We start from the raw sequence: 13,847 nt of genomic DNA on the forward strand, positions 1-13,847 counted from the left end.
CAATGCATTTCTGATCATAACACACCTGTCACGCCCTGACCTTAGAGCTTTTTATGCCTCTATTTTGGTTTGGTCAGGGTGTGATTTGGGTGGGCATTCTGTTCCTTTTTCTATGGTTTTGTATTTCTTTGTTTCTCAATCAGGGACAGCTGTCTATCGTTGTCTCTGATTGGGAACAATTCTTAGGTGGCTTTTTCCCACAGGGTTTTTGTGGGTAGTTAATTTCTGTTTCGTGTTTGCACCATACAGGACTGTTTCAATTATTCTCTTTGTTATTTTTGTAATAGTGTTCAGTTTTAATAAAAGAAAGCATGAACACTTACCACGCTGCGCTTTGGTCCGATGATTCCTCATCTTCCGACGACTAATATTGTTACAACACCAATTTCAAATGAGGTTTTTGGACATAAAGATTAACTTTATCGAACAAAACACACATTTATTGTATAACATGAAGTCCTGTGAGTGCCGTCTGATGAAGATCATCAAAGGTTAGTGATTAATTGAATCGCTATTTCTGACTTTTGTGAGCCCTCTCCTTGGCTGGAAAATGTCTGTATGGTTTTCTGTGACTAGGTGCTGACCTAACAATCGCTTGGTGTGCTTTCGCCGTAAAGCCTATTTGAAATCGGACACTGTGGCTGGATTTACAAGAAGTTTATCTTTAAAATTGTGCATAATACTTGTATGTTTGAGGAATTTTAATTATGGGGTTTCTGTTGTAACTAACATAATTCTACCCTGTCTGATGAAGAATGTTTATATATAGGCAAAGAGGAAGTGTGACAGACAACTTGTGACCACAGTGAAACTAACAACAGTAAAGATGTCTGGTCCCCAACCAGGGAGGGGAGAAACCATTGGGCTTGCAGTAGATTGTATAACATGTGGTAGCATATGAGAAGCAATATGTATGTGTTGGAATGGAATTGAAAAGCAGCTTTGTCATTGTCTTAGAGGAGGAGGGACATTTATGACATTTATGACAAAATGAGAGGTATATAAACCAATGTACATGAAATGATTGGCAGAGCTCTCGAGAATAAACGCTACTGGCTAATTTAGTGGCTGGTCTCTGTCCATTTTATGCAAATAAGAACCTTACAAATTCTTAGAAACAGACAGTGTTTTAATTGAATTGGTTAATGAACACATAGTTACTAAATTCATCTAACAATATACTATTCACACACACACACGAATACAGAAATACATCGAGAGATACAAGGACATACATGTGCTCCTCGACACCTTTAGAAACCAGAGTAGACCCTTATAGAATATAGAAATGTAGATACCTGACTACCCACTATATAACACACATACACTTGGTGTGGAGGAGACTGAGTCGGAGTGCCATGCAGAATATTAATGAGTCATCAGAGATGAACGTGTCACTATGTCAATAAGGAGAGAGACAGGGGGCAGCAGCGCAGTTTGTGAGAGATGGACTCAACCCATTCAATCTCTAACCCTCTTCCTTCTTTTTCGTCCTCCCAAGATCTACTCACTCAATAAGTCACAGTCAATGTTGGTGTTTTGGAAAGAAATCTCTGCCTGGAGAGAAATCCAAAATTGCCCATTTCACACTATCGGGCCGACTCCCTCGGTATTGTACTTTGTGGTACTGGTTTGGATATGTTCTGTTCCCTTTGTCCTTTCGCGCACGGTTCCAGGAACTATGGTGGATGCCCAACCAAGTCAACTCAGTATGGCTCAGCTTGGCTCGGTAGTGTGAAAAGGGTTCACATACCAGCATCCATTCTCATCGTCATGGCAATTACCCTTGTCAGCTTTGTAGACTGTCACCGACAGGATTTGTTGGATGAAGTACATCTTCCACACAATTAGTGTAGGTCCCTCTCTCAGGCTCTCTTTATTTCTCTCTTTGGAAACATATGTCCTTGAACCAGCGTTAAGGTCATTCGGACCCTATTCAAACCCTTTATATCTAAGCAGAGACAGGGAGAGAGAGTGTGATGTAAACAATGCATTTAAAAAATATATTTTATTTAACTAGGCAAGTCAGTTAAGAACAAATTCTTATTTACAATGACGGCCTACCCTGGCCAAATCCAGATGATGCTGGGCCAATTGTGCACCACCCTATGGGAATCCCAATCTCGTGTGTGTGTGTGTGTGTGTGTGTGTGTGTGTGTGTGTGTGTGTGTGTGTGTGTGTGTGTGTGTGTGTGTGTGTGTGTGTGTGTGTGTGTGTGTGTGTGTGTGTGTGTGTGTGTGTGTGTGTGTGTGTGTGTGTGTGTGTGTGAGAGAGACTCTCCTGCCCCTCGGCTATTGGAGCCGCATTGATTGGCTGATATAATTCCGTTCTGATTTGGTTCGACCAATCAATGGTTGACTTCCATTAAGCTGAGAGGAAAAGGAGTCGGAATTCTCTGCTCTTCTTGATGGGAGTTTTTCACACTTAACTTCAGGAGGACAAATGGTTTGGCTCTACCTCAAGCTATATGTCAGTTCCTAGCGGGCAAAATTGGGCATGGGACGTCATAATAATGTTATTTACTGTTTATAAACTAGTTTCCTGGTTGTAGAAACGTGATATTACAACCACAAAAAAAACGTAATTCAATCAGTAGACAACCATGTCGTCAGAAAATACAGCTAGAATAACGTTGTTGCGACTAGTTTTGAAACCAGCTGACTGGTTACTTCTCTATCAGGTAACAATGGAAATTAAAGGTGTAAATACCAATCCACTACAATGTCATATAATTGTCAAAGACACTGCCTGTTCAAACATTCTTACTGACGATGATTAAAAGGAAAAGCAGCAATTCATATAGAAGATTATATTACATATATCCATTTGTCATGGAATTATCAGAATTTGTTGGTAACATTTGAAAGATGTTTAATATTCATCAAATGTGTGTAAGTTACTTCTCATAAGAATGCATTTTGTTGTACTATAGGGGTGGCCATTGGCAGTTATCTGTTCTATATCAGGACTAAGTTGCATGGGCCACAGAGAGGGGAGAGGTCCAAGTGTTATCATGTGTAAACATATCTTTTACTCCCTACCTTTCCCATTCTGGGGAAAGAAGGGTTGCAGTGTCTGGAATCATTCTATGCTCCCTCTTATGTTGTTTCTATCTTAACCTATAGCCTCATTCTCCTCTCCGTGAGTTTGTCCAGGAGTTTGTATTTAGAGTGGGTTGTATCTAAATGACAATTTGATATATGCCCGTTGATATGGAGGAATTGGTTTATGGTTCTGGGGTTTGGGAAAGGAGACAAAGCTGAACGATGAATTATGTCTATGCTGTCTGACTATGTGTGTCTTTGCTATTAAAAGGAACTCAGTTGCATTGTAAGAGGACTCTCAGAAAATTCACTAGGAGACACTGAATTTATCTGAGAGTCACAGGATTGTGATAAGAGCTCATACAATTAAAGATGGACTTTTATAACTAACTCTGACGTGTGTGTGTGTGGTTTGCTCCCATGATTTGGTAAATAGAGGAAATTTCCACGACACAGTGGAGGCTCGTCAGAAGAGGAAGTGGAGGACCATCCTCCTCAGTGAACTTCACAAAAATAAAAAGTGAAACTATAGATACAACTATACTTAATATACTCATGTTACCAAATAATTGATTAAAACTGTTTTGCAATGAAGGTATACAGTAGCCTCAACAGCACTCTGTTAGCACCATATTGTAGCTGGAAGACAGCTAGTTTCTGTCCTCCTCTCGGTACATTGACTTCAATACAAAACGAAGGAGGCTCATGGTTCTCGTCTCCTTCCATAGACTTACACAGTAATTATGACAACTTCGGGAGGACGTCCTCCAACCTATCAGAGCTCTTGCAGAATGAAATTACATTTTGTCCACACAACGAAGGATCAGAGAATGAATCTAGTACTGAAAGCATAAGCTACAACTAGCTAACACTGCAGTGTATAAAATGTGGTGAGTAGTTGACTAAAATAGAGAGAAAGACAATAGTTTAACAGACTTTGACAAATTCATTTCTTTAAAAAATGAAGGAGAAGCAAGAGGGAGAGCTAGCTATATTTCATTGTATTTTTTCCACTTTCACTTACTTAGATAGCTAGCTAGTTTAGCCTACTCAAACACCCGGCTCAAACAGATAAGGATGCTAAATTAGCTAGCTGGCTATGGCTATCCAACACTGGAACTCTTCCAAGGCAAGCCGTTGGTTGTATTAATTCAGTGCCACCAGGGCAAGCTGGTAACTGATAAAGTGCAGAAGCAAACGGAACAAAACGGGGATAAACATACTTAAATTTGTCCAATAGAAACTCTTGTTTGCAACTGTTGGACTAATGATTACAACCTAGATCAGCTAGATGCAGGCAAGAGTGTGCAAGGCAGCATTAAATGTGTCACTGTCTGTCACTTTGATTACTAAAGATTCTCTCGACCTGTGCACCTACATTGTAAACATTAATTCATAGGCTAGGTTGTAGCAACCTCATGATGGGTATAGGGACATTTGAGTATCGTGTAGTACCCTAAATCTATCGATGTTACATTGAGCTGGGTGAATGGAATATGAATGAGTCATTCAGTATGCTGTAACATAAATAAGGACATGCTCATAAAAAAAGCTATACACTACCATTCAAAAGTTTAGGGTCACTTAGAAATGTTATTGTTTTTGAAAGAAAAGCACGTTTTGTCCATTAAAATAACATCAAATTGATCATAAATACAGTGTAGACATTGTTAATGTTGTAAATGACTACTGAAACTGGAATATCTACATAGGCGTACAGGCCAATTATCAGCAACCGTCACTCCTGTGTTCCAATGGCACGTTTTGTTAGTTAATCCAAGTTTATAATTTTAAAAGACTAATTGATCATTAGAAAACCCTTTTGCAATTATGGTAACACAGCTGAAAATGGTTGTGCTGATTAAGAAGCGATAAAACTGGCCTTCTTTAGACTAGTTGAGTATCTGGAGCATCAGCATTTGTGAGTTAGATTACAGGCTCAAAATGTCCAGAAACAAAGACTTTCTTCTGAAACTTGTCAGTCTATTCTTGTTCTGAGAAATGAAGGCTATTCCATGTGAGAAATTGCCAAGAAACTGAAGATCTCGTACAACGCTGTGTACTACTCCCTTCACAGAACAGCACAAACTGGCCCTAACCAGAATAGAAAGAGGAGTGGGAGGCCCCAGTGCACAACTGAGCAAGATGACAAGTACATTAGAGTGTCACACGCACAAGCGCATACACACACTATAAACACACATACACAAATGCACTGTAAAAACACACACAAACACACACACACACACCCCATTCCTCAAACACATGTCTCAGACACAACTCTTCATCCTCTGCTTAACTTAGCCATCAGTTTTCTAATATCACCTCGTTGATAATAAGACAAGTGGTGGGGCGGGGGGCCTGGTGTATTTATAGACTCCTGGAGGGCGAGAGGGATCATCAGAAGCCAAATCATCTGTCCTGGGAACCCGCCTTGGGGCCAAACACAGATGAGAGAAACACTGCACCCCAGAGAACCAGAGAGCAACAAATCACTAATACACCAAATATGAGACATGGGGATTGGTGCGAAAGAGAGAGAAAGGATGAGATAGTGCATGCTGCTGCACAGTAACAAAAGAGAACAGACAATATAGCTTATAGTAGATGAACACCAAATATGAGACACGGATTGGATGTTGCTGCTACGCACACAGCAATGGAGAATGGATGGAACATAGCCTTTAGTTAGTAGGTGAACATCAAATGCTGGTATGAGACATGGAGGATTGACAGAAGAGAGAGATAGACTCTGCAGTGACCAGCAATAGAGAATGGATGAAACCGAATAGACATACGTCCAATATGAACCATGGGCACTGGGGATAGCATGGAAAGTAGAAGTCGGTACACACACATAAAGAATGGGACATAGCCTAGCCGTAGATTGCAGTTATACAATGGTGAATGGGAGATGGGGGAATAAGCATATTGAATCGAAACTAAATACAAAGTCTGTGTCCTAAATAGCACCCGATTCCCTACATACTGTAGTGTACTATTTTTGACAAGTGCACAATACTGAGAACAGAGTGCCATTTGGGATGCAGACAAAGACAATAGCACATAATGTGAACCATGGGGGGCTGGTGAGAATGCAGTGAATTGAAACCCCACTCGACGTGACATGCCATACTACGCAATTCAATGTGACAACCTTCAACTTGACGTAAGTACAGTATGTGACGAGACTCGATGTGACACTAACACAGGCTGTGACGGATCTGTGTTCAAATAACACCGAATGGAATGGACTGTTTCCCAACCGTCAACCAATGCTCAATGTGACATCACTCAACCTTGTGACCCTAACAATTGAGGCCCTAACCGGTGAGGCTGTACTATACGGCAGACTTAGTGATTTGGAGGCTCCAGACAGGCCAGTCTGAGGCACCCTCTGCCCCTCCAAATGCGTGGACAAAATGTTTCAATGGGCTATATATTAAAGACGTAATTTAACTGTAAAAATGTATTACCTTTTAATGTGCCATAAACCAAACCAGTCATTGTTAGATTATCTTCACACGTTCATCCCAAAATGATTCCAGCATCCAAACAGTGCACTGTGCACCAGCCAACAAAGATCCATTTGCAAGTGGAGAAACTCTCACCAGAGAAAGCATCCGAGCGAACGGAACAGCGCCCCTCTGTCTTACTATCTGTAGCCCATGTATCTGATGCTGACGTGCCATCCGCTTCTTCACCAGACAGCATCAGACACATGGGCTACACACACATGTCCTCTGCCTCAACGACCATGGCAGGATTATCAGCAGCACCTGTCTTTTTCCAAAATAAATGCGGGTTTCTACTTAGCTAGCCTCAATGAGAACCAGGTCTCCCTAAGAAGGTAAGCCTTGGAAAGTTCATGGCAGAAAACTAGCTAAATAGGGGTGAAGACCCGGTGTGAATCGGTTTTGCCTCGCTAAACGTCAAACCAATCGAATGGCTTGCTTGGGCGGAGCTCCAATAGCGCTCACCAGGTTAGTGTCATCGTGCTACAGTGTGTCACAGTCTATAGTGAGGGTGGCAGGGAAATCGAAGGAGAATCATTTTTTTGGTGTATGTCAATTTTATGAATAGAGCACACTTCTGACAACACAGAATTAAGATATTTTTTGTTGTTGTTGATGAAACATAATATGCTATTAGCCCATAGAAACACATTGAATAACAGATTCAGATATAAAATAACAGGAAGTCCAACATTTGATCAAAATAAAGTATGTTTTGAAGTGTCTGTCTCATATCTGAGATATACATGTATAGTGATGTTTTTATTACCATGGAATTACCTGTATACCTTTGACGTGGAAATGCCCTATTCACTTCCATTCATTTTTCGTCCCGGCACCGGGTTACCTTCATACGAGTCCCATAGAGCAGAACAGAGAACACGGTTGTGTTTGTGAGAGTCTCCTCTTTCATTTACATTACATTACATTTAAGTCATTTAGCAGACGCTCTTATCCAGAGCGACTTACAAATTGGTGCATTCACCTTATGACATCCAGTGGAACAGTCACTTTACAATAGTGCATCTAAATCTTAAAGGGGGGGGGGGGATACTTATCCTATCCTCTTTCCATAGAGGGGTCATAATAACATATTAATTTGTAGGGCAAGCCGAATCTACAGACGTTTTCGTGAGAAAACCGATTTTCAAGATATCTCCTGGTCTGACAAACACCAGCAGATGCGGTAAGCCAACATATTTATTTATTTTTTAGGCCCAGCTCATGAGGCCCCTTTATGATGTGAGGCCTGAGTCAATTGCTTCTTCTTCCTAATGGTAAGTCCGCCAGTGACTATACTATACAATTCTATACTATATAGAAACCCCCAATGAGCGGAGAGATAGACTGAGAATGGGCAGAGGTTGACCTTAACTATAGAAGCCAACCCAGGTGAGGATGACGAGAAGAGATGACTGTGAGGGAGAAAGATGTGTGTGTATACTAAAGCAGAGCAGATGAAGTCACGTCCAGTACCAGACTGCAGCCGTACCCGGGGGCAAGAAAGGACAAGCCTCTCTCACACAGGGCTCCTCAGGTTAGCAGCAGGGTATTCACCACCACAACCAGCAGTCACTCCCCGCAAACAAACAATAACAGGCTTAGCCAACACTGCTCCTCGCTACCTGCTGCTGAGCCATAGTGATGAAGGGAAACATGCACCGCCTGCCACAACAACCTCACACACATACATTGCATAGACGTACATACATAAATGCATGTACATGCTCTAATGTATGCACGGAGGAGAGAGTGCCTTGCTAGATAAGAATCACAGTTTGCTTCACACACACACACACACACACACACACACACACACACACACACACACACACACACACACACACACACACACACACACACACACACACACACACACACACACACACACACACACACACACACACACACACACACACACACACACACACACACACACACACACACACACTAAGTTGAAGCTGGAAGAGAGCCAGAGAGTATCCTGTCATGTTGCAGTGTTCATGGGTGACACTGTATACTGTGTCTGTGTGTATGTATCATGGGCGTGCACATGTGTGTGACAGAGAAAGAAATAAGGCACACAGACACACTATCTTCTCAACTCTCACCATAGCATACAGTAACATACCACTATAGTCTCACAACGGTAAAGGGCAAACTTTCTCATGCCATTAGACAATCCGAATCCCAACCACCCTTCCATCCACCCCAACCTGGGCTTTTACCGTCTGCAATCACAGTCTAACAATGGACACAATTGTGTTATGCCAACACCCTGGCATCCAAACCAGAGTTTGACTTGACTGGTCAGATGAGAAAGATAGCCATTAAAGCATGAAATTGGGATGCATCTGGCCAGTCTGTACTCACAGGCATTGGTGACAGCAAAGCTGTTGGCCGTCTCGATGTTGTCCACATGAGGCACCAGGTTGAAGGGGGCCTCGGACGCGTTGGGACTGGTATTGTGCAGAAAGATGGCCAGGCGAAATGCTGTGTATTCCTGATCCGTGTTTCTGATGAACAGGCCACCTGCAGAGAGAGGGAGAAAGGGAGATAGGGATGAGAGAGAGGTATTTATTATTATAGGTATTATATATATACAGTAAATATTTTTTAAATCCTTTTATCGCGTTTAGCTATAAATACATAGCGAAATGAAATGCAGGGAGAGAGAGAGACAGCGAGAGAGAGCGATGGATGGATGGATGGATGGATGGATGGATGGATGGATGGATGGATGGATGGGTGGGTGGATGGATGGAGAGCGAGAGAGTGAGTGAGCAATGGGATGTCAGACACTGAGCATACAGTAAATGCTTTGATGAAAAACAAGAGCCACAGCCAATAACCTTAACACATTGTCCCTCCCAAAGGACCCTGCCTGGAAATCGTAAAAGGTCAACCAAGCTTGAAAAGACATGTGGCCCATTGGAATATACCATTAAAACACACCACACATCTATTAAGTTCAAAATTACTATTCGACAGAGGAATATCATTCGACCCCGAATTATTTGCGTTCAGCATGATTTGTTCGGATGTGCTTGAGCTATAAATAAGCCAATTGATCGACTCAGCAGTAATATTAACGCACTGGATTTACTGTTCCTTTTTGGGCCACGGCCAACACCATAAGTTAAAGGCCAAAAGACCGAGGGCACTTGACACTAGCAGAGATCCCTCCACGGCGCAGCTTTTAGGCTACATATAGTCCGTGCTTTCGCTGGGTTCGGACGGAGGCTCTAGATTGAATAAACGCGCTCCTCGTGTTTTCTCAGTGGCAAAGAACCTAGCCAGCAACATATGAAACAGTATGACCATGACAAACGGGTTTATGCTAAAGCAGAACGGAGTCTTCTGAATGTAACAGGGGTGAGTGTGCACTCTGCAGCAGGGCAACACACACTTTGAGAGAATTCCTGCTGCTGATCCATTCGCTCCGACCAAGCGAAGCATCCAGTCATTGCTCGGAGCACTAGGCTACTGCTGCAGTGGGGCTTTGAAAGGACACCGAATGCTGAGGACCGCACTGGAACAGTTATGTATGACCATATATGCATGTTTCCCTCCTGCACATACGAGACGTACGAGACAAAACATTGAATCAACTAGGAACAAATTGAAATTGTAATGTTAATACAGTAATAGGTTTCTCAGTAAATTTCTCAGTCAATTCTACTTTGCAATGTCAATGTTATGTGATCATGAATGATGAACAAGTAGCCAATTTCATAACAAGGTCACATAAATTATAATGAAAACAAGACCTTATTCACCACTTCATAACCCGATTGGCAAATGTCCATGCCCTTTTAATTGTCCAGCACTGCTGTAGGCTACACTTACCGATCTGTACACTGCTTGGGAAAGCCCCCATTGTGAGTCCCCGAAAGACAGACAATATCAATAGAAACTGGTCACAAGAAATCCTCATTTTGTTTTGGTTAAAAACTGATAAGAGACATTGAAGAGGATGACAGTCGGGGGAAAAACAAGACGAAAAGAAAAAGAGGCTCCGTTCATTAGCAATCCATTATGGGTTGAATCTTCCCCCGCAGTGCCGGCGGACGCTGGTACATACGGCTGTTGGGCAGTAGAGACGTTACACACAAGATGAGGGGAGCTTGCCAGTGGTGGGCTGCCTGCATGGAGAGCGGAATCACACATGCGCTTTCTCTCGAGCCTGTCTCCCTCTCTGCTGTCGTTCTCTCCTCCCGCACATGTTCCCTCAACGCCACCCTGTTACTCGTTGAGAAGAAGTGTCCTATTCTATAAACAGGTTAGCGTTTTGTTCTGGAGGCAGCTTTGCAGAGTGGTCACTAGTGGGCACAGTCATAAGTCATAAAATCTTATTTAAAATCTAACCCTAACCTTAACTACACAGTTAACCCCAATGCCTAACCCTAAACTTAAATATAACCCTAACCTTAACTACACAGTTAACCCTAATGCCTAACCCTAAACTCAAATCTAACCCCAACCTTAACTACACCCTAAAGCCTAACCCTAAACTTAAATTAAGACCAAAAGCTCATTTTAGTTTTCATGAATTTGTACAATATATCAAATTTTGACTTTGCAGATGACCTAAGTGAAAATCACTCAGTTCATTGTCCAGGACAAAACTCATGGCAATAAACGTCAACCTACATTATATTATACCAGTTGTGGTATAAGGAGAACCATTGAATTTCAGCACACTTATATAATTTGCCTATCTATGACACAGCAGAATGTTTGAGGCTCTGATATTGTGGCATAATATGAATGTCATCTATTCATTACCACTGCTCAAAGAAATAAAGGGAACACTAAAATAAACATCCTAGATCTGAATGAATGAAATATTCTTATTAAATACTTTTTTCTTTACATAGTTGAATGTGCTGACAACAAAATCACACAAAATGATCAATGGAAATCAAATGTATCAACCCATGGAGGTCTGGATTTGGAGTCACACTCAAAATTAAAGTGGAAAGCCACACTACAGGCTGATCCAACTTTGATGTAATCTCCTTAAAACAAGTCAAAATGAGGCTCGGTAGTGTGTGTGGCCTCCACATGCCTGTATGACCTCCCTACAATACCTGGGTATGCTCCTGATGAGGTGGTGGATGGTCTCCTGAGGGATCTCCTCCCAGACCCTGGACTAAAGCATCCGCCAACTCCTGGACAGCCTGTGGTGCAACGTGGCGTTGGTGGATGGAGAGACATGATGTCCCAGATGTGCTCAATTGGATTCAGGTCTGGGGAACGGGCGGGCCAGTCCATAGCATCAATGCCTTAGTCAAACATAGTCAACTGCCATAGTCAACTTAGTGTATGTAAACTTCTGACCCGCTGGAATTGTGATACAGTGAAATAATCTGTCTGTATACAAGTGTTGGAAAAATGATTTGTGTCATGCACAAAGTAGATGACCTAACCGACTTGCGAAAACTGTAGTTTGTTAACGAGAAATTTATGGAGCGGTTGAAAAACTTGTTTTAATGACTCCAACCTAAGTGTATGTAAACATCCAACGTCAACTGTATGTGTCAGTGAGCGAATCTGCGCATTCCACTTAGGAAATAAAAATGTATCTTGTAAGATATTATATGATGTTGTTGTGAATAAAGGAAGTGTGGCAATTGAGTGCCCTCGTGGTGACCTCAGCTATAATAGTGAGAAAAATACACTACATGACCAAAAATATGTGGACACCTGCTCGTCGAACATCTCATTCCAAAATCATGGGAATTAATATAAAGTTGGTCCCCCTTTCAATCAATCACATTTACAATGCCCTTTTTACATCAGCCGATGTCACAAAGTGCTATACAGAAACCCAGCCTAAAACCCCAAACAGCAAGCAATGCAGATGTAGAAGCACGGTGGCTAGGAAAAACTCACTAGAATGGCAGGAACCTAGAAAGAAACCTAGAGAGGAAACCGGCTCTGAAGGGTAGCCAGTCCTCTTCCGGCTGTGCCGGGTTGAGATTATTTTGCCGCTATAACAGCCTCCACTCACTCTTTTGGGAAGGCTTTCCACTAGATGCTGTAACATTGCTGCGAGAACTTGTTTCCATTCAGCCAAAATAGCATTAGTGAGGTTGGGCACTGATATTGGGCGATTAAGCTTGGCTCGCAGTCAGCATTCCAGTTCATCCCAAAGATGTTCGATAGGGTTGAGGTCAGGGCTCTGTGCAGGCCGGTCAAGTTCATCCACAACGATCTTGCAAAAACATTTCTGTAAGGACCTCGCTTTGTGCACCTCGCTTTGTGCATTGTCATGCTTAAACAGGAAAAGGCATTCCCCAAACTTTTGCCACAAAATTGGAAGTATAGAATCATCTAGACTGTCATTGTATGCTGTAGAGTTAAAGTTTCCCTTCAATGGAACTAAGGGACCTAGCCGAAACCATGAAAAACAGCTCCAGACCATTATTCCTCCTCCACCAAATGTTACAGTTGGCACTATGCATTGGGGCAGGTAGTGTTCTCCTGGCATCCACCAAACCTAGATTTGTCCGTTGGATTGCCAGATGGTGAAGCATGATTCAGCACTCCAGAGTACGCATTTCCACTACTTGAGTCCAATTACGGCAAGCTTTACACTGCTCCAGCCGATGCTTGGCATTGCACATGGTGATCTTAGGCTTGTGTGTGGCTGCTTGGCCATGGAAACCCATTACATGAAGCTCCCGACTAACAGTTATTGTGCTGACATTGCTTCCAAGTTTGGAACTCCTGAATGCACTAACTTGAAGGGGTGTCCACATACTTTTGGATAAATGTATATGTGTATATGCCAGCGTTGTTGTTGTCCTTCACCTCACATTTTGCTGATTTGAGATTTGTATTTGCATCGCTATACAAAGGACTAGGCCATCTCACATTCAATACAAACCTTGCTTCGGTAGGCCTATTCACTATTCATGTATTTTCTTTAGCTTTCTTCATTGCAAGGTAAATAGCAGGTTTTAGGCCTACCCACAGGACTATTAAGGACCTGCACGCAGAAGACAAACCCGCACAGACGCAGGAAGGCAATCTTAACAGTATAAAAGGCAAACTATAAATTGATTTTGCTTTTGTCAATATGCTAATGAGAAACAACTTTGATCACCCTCACTTTTGCTCGCGCTCCAATGGATTTAATTAAGACGTTTATGTAGCCTATGCAGATTGCACACTCCTAATTGCCATGCTCGAGCTGCCCTTGCTACAAGGAATGATAGCGATATTAGATCGGAGAGACAGATCAGAATGTGATATTGCAGCAACGTATACAGTATGTCAG

The 13,847-nt window shown here is 42.2% G+C and overlaps 1 protein-coding gene across 5 annotated transcripts in view; it reads right to left on the reverse strand.

Moving 5' to 3' along the window:
* The window catches only part of gria4b (glutamate receptor, ionotropic, AMPA 4b), a 202,376-nt gene extending 191,716 nt beyond the window's left edge, over positions 1-10,660 (reverse strand). For all 5 annotated transcript variants that reach the window (XM_046326651.1, XM_046326634.1, XM_046326669.1 and 2 more), the window contains exons 1-2: positions 10,409-10,660; positions 8,933-9,091 (exon numbers count right to left, since the gene is read on the reverse strand). In XM_046326651.1, coding sequence (XP_046182607.1) covers positions 8,933-9,091; positions 10,409-10,496 — 247 coding nt within the window. In that variant the 5' untranslated portion in view covers positions 10,497-10,660. The remainder of the gene's footprint in view (positions 1-8,932; positions 9,092-10,408) is intronic.
* Positions 10,661-13,847: the final 3,187 nt, after the last annotated feature.

The sequence above is a fragment of the Oncorhynchus gorbuscha genome, linkage group LG02 (genome assembly GCF_021184085.1).
Source record: "Oncorhynchus gorbuscha isolate QuinsamMale2020 ecotype Even-year linkage group LG02, OgorEven_v1.0, whole genome shotgun sequence".
In the NCBI taxonomy this organism is placed as follows: Eukaryota; Metazoa; Chordata; class Actinopteri; order Salmoniformes; family Salmonidae; genus Oncorhynchus; species Oncorhynchus gorbuscha.